Source organism: Quercus suber, unplaced genomic scaffold, assembly GCF_002906115.3.
Source record: "Quercus suber isolate HL8 unplaced genomic scaffold, Cork oak 2.0 scaffold_184, whole genome shotgun sequence".
NCBI classification, from domain to species: domain Eukaryota; kingdom Viridiplantae; phylum Streptophyta; class Magnoliopsida; order Fagales; family Fagaceae; genus Quercus; species Quercus suber.
This window is the reverse complement of record NW_027069642.1, coordinates 319,690-326,743: the sequence shown is the minus strand read 5'-3', so window position 1 is coordinate 326,743 and position 7,054 is coordinate 319,690. Positions and strand designations below refer to the sequence as shown.

Sequence of the window (7,054 nt, the reverse complement as noted above, 5' to 3'; positions counted from 1 at the left end):
TAACTTTGTCATCACAGGCCACTTTGTCATTATTATAACTTTGTCATTAAATGACAAGGTTTATCATCACAGGCCAAAATGACAAAGTTATACCAAAATAAATTTGAATTTGACTGAGATATCAGTACAGTTATTATTATTTCTTTTTGATAAATCAATAATTGAGATGAAATTTTTTGAATATTAGACATATCTTTTAATAAAATTAAGAGATCAACGATTGAATTATAAGACTTTTTGTTTATTGTCGTGGCTCCAACCACATCAAAGTTAACTCCAAACCAAGACGAGGAAGCATTATTTTAATTATTTCCTTTGATGTGATGGGTGGCAAATAAGGAAGGAAAATGATTCAGCTACAAAATCAATCACAAGCCGTCCATTTAGGTCCTAACAGAAACCCATACAAAAGTAACAAGACCAAATACCTAAGTAAAAATCCAACCTATCCAAACTACCCAAAACAAATCTAACCAAATAAAAATTATGAAATAAAAAATAAAAACAGGAAAAAAGACAAGAAAACAGAGCTTTACTCAGTAGGGTCGGTAGTGGTCCTGGTGGAGGCTTGTAGCGTCGACACTGACATTACTGTGTCTCTCTCCTCCAAACTAGGTTTTTTTTTTTTTCGTTATTTTTTGATAGTTAACGATTACTTGATAGTGTTATGCCAATTTTAACTCCATGTTTAATTTATTACCTTTCAAAATTTTAAGGTTTAATTTAGTACTTTTTTTTATAGAGAAATTTAGTAATTTTGAAACTACAAGGTTTAATTTGTGCTATCTATAAGATTTAAAGTGAAATTTACACTCTTAAAAAAAAAGTTACACTAAACTTTTATTTATATATATATAATTGGGGGTGGGGAGAGGACTAGTGGGATTTGACCCTGAACGTCTTTATTAAAAATAGGGAAAGGTTTTCTTGCATATAAGGGTATGTTGCGGTAAAAAGAAAGTGACATATATTCAAGAGATATATGCAATGCACATGATCAGGTGGACCTTAGACACGTGTCCTTTTCTTTTAACTACCACATACTCCTGTATGTAGCAAAACTTTTCCCTTACAAATATCAAGAGGTGTCAATATCAATTGAAATACAAGACTCTTAACTTCTAAACTTAAACAGTTGAATGGATTTTTTTATTAGGCTTGACAAAATGACATTAACATGATCGTTTTGAATTGGATTAGGTTGGTTTTTAATTAAAATTGTCTTGAATTGGGTTATCATTTTTCAACTCTAGCAGGTCAATGTCCATTTGAGATTTTTTTTTTTTTTTAAATTTTTTTTGGTAAATGTCCATTTGGGATTTTTTATTTTTATTTTTGGTAGATGCATAGTATTTATCAAAAGATATAGTTTTTGATGACATTTATGTTAAATGTGTACAAAATCTAAAAGAATGTTTATTTCAAAAATGTTCAAAGTTGAATTCTTTATTTAAAAAAAAAAAAAAAAAAACTGAGACAAAAAAGAAAGACCAAAACATTTATATAAAATTGGGAGTGAGGGTGGAGGGATTTGACCCTGGATGTCTCTAGTGTAAGCATCTGGAGATGTCAATAGCAATTAAGATATAAGACTCTTAACTTCTAAACTTAAGTAGTTGAAAGAAGTTTTTTTATTAGGCTTGACAAAATGACATTAAAATGATCGTTTTGAATTGGATTAGGTTGGTTTTTAAAATTGTCATGAACTGGGTTATCTTTTTTCAACTCTAGCAGGTTAATGTCCATTTGAGAATTTGTTATTTTCGGTAGATGCATAGTATTTATTAAAATATATAGTTTTTTTATAACTTTTATGTTAAATGTGTAAAAAAAAACTAAAAACTAGTATATTTTCAAAAAGCAAAGTTAAATTAATTATAAAAAAAAAAAAAAAAAAAAATAAAAAACTAAAAACTAGTATATTTTCAAAAAGCAAAGTTAAATTAATTATAAAAAAAAAAAAAAAAAAAAAACCCTGATATATAAAACAAAAATCAAAACTTTTTGTTTTATTATTTATTTTGGTTAAAGGAAATAAAAGTGTATGAAGTGAGGGTGGCAGCCCTTACACACCAATGTCAACATAAAGGACAATGAGCACAAAAGTCTTTCAACAATTCTTAAATGCACGCTGAGTTTGAAAAATACTCAGAAACTCCTTCCAACCGACACATGTACATCTCCTACTTGATATAATTGATAAACATTATTGAAGTTAGAAGTTACTTTTATAAGCCAAATCTAAAAACTAGTAAAAAATTAAGATGACGACAACTATTACCACTAAAAATACAAGTCGTGGTTCGGGCGTTGATCATGCGCAGCGTGTTATCTTCCTCGCCACATCTTCTCTACAAAACTATCATTATGAACTCTTGTTGGGGGTCATTTTATAAATTATCGAGAACAGATTTCTTCAACTACAAAATAAGATCCAATTAATTGAAAAGTTGAAAACAAACCAACCACGTCAATTTTCATCAATGACGTAGTTTTTATTAAATTTATATAATGTTGGGCATGGGTTTGGGTTTTCAAAGTAGAATCTTGAAGTCACGAATCAAAGTAGTGATGAGTGAAACCCTACCCTATTTTCCATGAAGTTGCATAGAAACCATGAAAGGGACTTTGTCCTAGTGCCCTTGCCAATTTGTGTTAATGGTGCTGCAGCCTAACAACCTTTCTATTGACTCGTTTAGATGACTCTCTCTCTCTCTGTATAAAAAAATAATGGGTCTCTGTGTGCTATAATGCTACGACTTGGGTAAAGTCCAAGTCCTTGACGGCCCGAAAGTGCAGCCGCAATATCTACAGTTCCATACTCCTACTCATACCATGTTTTTTTTTTTTGGGGGGTTTTGGTGGTGTGTTTTTATAAATTTTCGGTCGGACTTTCGCATTATTAAAAAAAAAAAATCGAACATTTTTTTTTTGAGAGGAAAAAAAAAAAAAAATCAAACATGTAGCATTTCTTTTCGTTACCAATGAAAAATAAAAATTATTTCACATTCAGCTTATTTTTATTACTATTTATAGGTTACTATTTTAGCTAATTTTTACTTTTATTTACAGTACTTTCAACAATAAATTTTTGATTTTAATAAAATAAGCAGTATTTAAATAAACCCATAAGTTCAAACACAAGACTATGCGTCCCACACTCATATCACTGGAACTACCACGTGTCCATTAGATGAGGTACCCAGAAAATTTACCAAGTAGGCTGACCGACGAGGAGCAAAGAAAAGCTTGTACTAAAAGGATTATCAATGCTCTTTAACCCCACCAAAAGAAAGCTGTACGAAGCTTCCTGATCAAACCCATGTCTGTAACCACAGAACCCACCTGTGACTTTATGGTGACTGAGATTTTTTTTTTCTTTCATTCTCATGCTTACGAAATATATTACGTTCCAAAACATCTCATTCTTTGGTTGGCAAATAATTAATGAGAATTTTTGATTCCACCACCGATTCTGACAGTGAGGGATGAAAAAAAAAAAAAACAAAAAAACAAAAAAGTCGGTTGTTATAAAATGGATTTAGAATAGACTATAGTCTTAGGATAACTTAATTAATGAGAAAATTTATGAACACAAAAAATTTGTTAAAATATTTACAATTTTTAATGCGACAAATTATTAATAATAGGTAAAATAGTAATATTAGAGGTATTCTAAATGAAAATCAGAAAAAAAAAATTGTCATGAATTTTTGCTTTTTTGAATGTAGCTTTGCTCATAATTAAGAGCAACATGTCATTTTCTAAATGATAATTAATAAGCCGTTAATCCAATAGTACAATGACACAACAAATAATCTTGTTTGCTAATAATTAAAAACATAAAATTAAAGATTATAAAATAATGATAGAAAATAGGTCAACTTTTCTATATATATATATATATATATTTTGGAGAAAAGTTTAGAAAATTGTATTATATCTGATTAGTGAAATCACGTTTTTAGCTCTAATATACTTATTTATTGTATTTATATAAATGAGTATTTTAGATAATGAGTATTATTTTTTCCATAATTTAAAGCAAAAGAAAAAAAAAAGTTCAATATAAATTTCTGTAATTGACCCAAAGTATTTCTTGCTAATGTCAAGCCACTTTTTTACTTGACTTTCTGGGATGCTTTCTTTATCTACGTAGAAATTCATTAAAGTAGGGAAGAATATAAAACCAGTGTGGCATAATTGTAGTTGTTTAATATGAAATAAAGTATAAAGAATCATAAAAGTCATCTTAGAAGTGAAGCAAGGGGTATAAACATAACTGTTTTCACAAATGGTTGACATGGTCAATTGTTAGTAATTGTGGATAATTACTTTTAAAACCCACTACACATATCATTTTATTTTTCATCGCTTACAACGTGTTACTTCAACAAATTTTGAAAATTTGCCCTAGATTTATTCACAAACTTTTATATTATCTTTAAAAGAAGTTTTATTAATTTGTTCAAAACTTTTTTGGTTCTCCTCGTTTTCTACGTGATAAAGTCTAAGAACACAATTTTTGCATCATTATAATTGAAAAAATTGATAAATACATGTGAAAGTGATTGTATCATGCACATCATCAAAATACAGCAAAAATAGAGACAAATTATAATTGTGGGAGGATGATTCCAATAGTATAAAGATGATGTTGGAACCATCAAGCATATTTTATATTGAAATTTTGAGAGAATTGACTGTGAATATAATTGATAAAATTGATAAATACATGTGAAAGTGATTGTGTCACATCATCAAAATACAGCAAAAATGGAGACAAATCATAATTGGGGGAGGACAGTTCCAATAGTGTAAAGATGATTTTGGAATCATCAGATAAATTTTATATCATAATTTTGAGAGAATCAACTGTGAATATAATTGAGAAGATCGGTAAATACATGTGTGATTGTGTCACATCATCAAAATACAACCAAAATTGAGACAAATGATAATCATGGGAGGACAATTGAGACATGATATATAATCGTGGTATAGGATTGTTCTAATAATGCGTAAAAAGACTGTCTTGGAACCATTAAGAAATTTTATATCATAGCATGTGATAAGTTTGATTCAAATGATACTCGGGGGCATGTAGCGTTCTTAGATTTTCAAGATGATTTTGGAACCATCAGGCGGATTTTGTAACCATTCAAAAAAAAAAAAAATTTGTTGTAATTACCGTACATATATGATATATGTAGCTGAATTATATTGGATGGTACAAAAGGAGTGTGGCCAGATTGTTGTTGCGCCTTCCTGGAGATCAGGCTTATAATCTGACAAAGCCACGTGCTAAAATCAGTTTTTCCAATTTGACGGCCAAAATGACTCATATGGCTGACGTTTACACATGACGACTCATTCATAGTCTCTCTTTTCTCACTGTGGGTTTCCTGCACTTTTTCGAGTTTGTATATATATGTGTCAAAGAAGGAAAGCTATCTCCACTGGATTTGAACTTTTTTCATGGGACGTTTTTTAGTGATCAACTTACAAGAGAAAGAAATGGATCAGCAGGGAAGTCAGTCAACTTCAACCAAGATTGAGAGAAGGATTATAGAGAAAAATAGGAGGAATCAGATGAAAATCCTCTACTCCAAGCTTAATTCTCTAATACCAAACCAGAATTCCAAGGTAGTATACAGCTCTTTCTCTAATAATTAATTACGGTGTTTGCGTTTGTTTCCCCTGTGTTTATACATACATATATTTGATCTATTTGAGTATGTAACAGAGTATCAATATATTCTAATCAAGAAGACATTACAAAGTCTTTAATTTTTACAAAGAAATGAAAATTTTCCTTGACTCTTTAACAATTCATGTGCTTTTGTATTTATAAGTACTCGGAGCATACGTACATGGGCATGCACGTACGTACGTACATGTATTTGTAAAAAGACGATGATGAATGATCTAATTAATTCCATGTGAATGCAGGAGGCACTGTCACTACCTGATCAAATAGATGAAGCTATAAAATACATCAAAAGCCTAGAGACAAAGCTGAAGAAGTCTAAGGAGGAGAAGGAGAGCTTAAGTGTTAATGGCAGGAAAAGATCATACACTTGCACAAGTTTTGATGCTAAATCGAGCCTAAAATCGCCCAAAATGGAAATTCGTGAAATGGGTTCCACTCTAGAGGTCGTTTTGGTAACTGGGCTAGATAATCAGTTCTTGTTCTATGAAATTATTCACATTCTTCATGAAGAACAAGCAGAGGTCTTGACTGCCAATTTTTCAATTTCTGGAGACTCAATTTTCCATGTGGTGCATGCAGAGGTATATATGTGACATAATTTAGGCTGGATCTCTCTCTCTCTCTCTCTCTCTCTTGCTTTTCTGGATTACATATATGGATAATTAAATTTGTTGGCTTTCTTTTGTGTAGATAAAGTCTGGATCTTTATTCGATTTTGGGGCCGCAAAAGTAACTGAGAGACTGAAAAGATTCATTTACGGATCCACCAGTGATGTAGATTTGGAGCCAGAGCTTTGCTGGGACTTGGATATCCATCCTGAATCGTGGGATTTCCAAGTATAATAATGCAATGTGAAAGGTTTGAAATTCCGAGATCAGCTAGCTATATGGGAACTGTAAAATTAGGTAGAAAACTTGAAGTCTATATAAAGATCATGGAAATGTTATTAGTCATGTATTCCTACGAATGGTGACTAATTTAAAGAAAAGATGTTATTGATCTTACTTTGGATTCCATATGTTTTCAGCCCTAGCTAGCTATTCTTAAATTAATAGCAGTAAAAAATAAATAAATAAAAGGCATTGAATTAATTCAACTTCCATTAAGATTTAGCAAACAATTCTTCTTTACACACTACTACTTTTTGTGCCTCCTTGGATGTTGTCTTCTTCTTTTTCTTTTTTGCTGAATTTCTTGTATGTTGGGTTAATGATAAGAAAATTTTCAGATACAAAATTCATTAGGGAAACATGAGTTCCTCACCGTAATATATGATCAACGATACAAAAATGGAAACAAACTTTCTTCAAACTCACAAGATCAACTATGTTATTTCAAGA

General features: G+C 30.5%; 1 protein-coding gene across 1 annotated transcript; it reads left to right on the top strand.

Moving 5' to 3' along the window:
- Positions 1 to 5,443: 5,443 nt before the first annotated feature.
- Positions 5,444 to 6,728, top strand: LOC112022696 (transcription factor bHLH162). The gene is made up of 3 exons (XM_024055318.2): positions 5,444 to 5,646; positions 5,953 to 6,294; positions 6,404 to 6,728. The coding sequence occupies exons 1-3, from the start codon at positions 5,479 to 5,481 to the stop codon at positions 6,554 to 6,556; spliced, it is 663 nt and encodes a 220-aa protein (XP_023911086.1). The 5' UTR covers positions 5,444 to 5,478; the 3' UTR covers positions 6,557 to 6,728.
- Positions 6,729 to 7,054: the final 326 nt, after the last annotated feature.

What these genes read in the sequence shown, in the direction of transcription:
- LOC112022696 (XM_024055318.2), top strand. Translation starts at nt 5,479, where the DNA reads ATGGGACGTTTTTTAGTGATCAACTTACAAGAGAAAGAAATGGATCAG. An exon ending in TACCAAACCAGAATTCCAAG is followed by an intron (nt 5,647 to 5,952) that starts GTAGTATACAGC and finishes ATGTGAATGCAG; the next exon opens with GAGGCACTGTCACTACCTGA. An exon ending in TCCATGTGGTGCATGCAGAG is followed by an intron (nt 6,295 to 6,403) that starts GTATATATGTGA and finishes TCTTTTGTGTAG; the next exon opens with ATAAAGTCTGGATCTTTATT.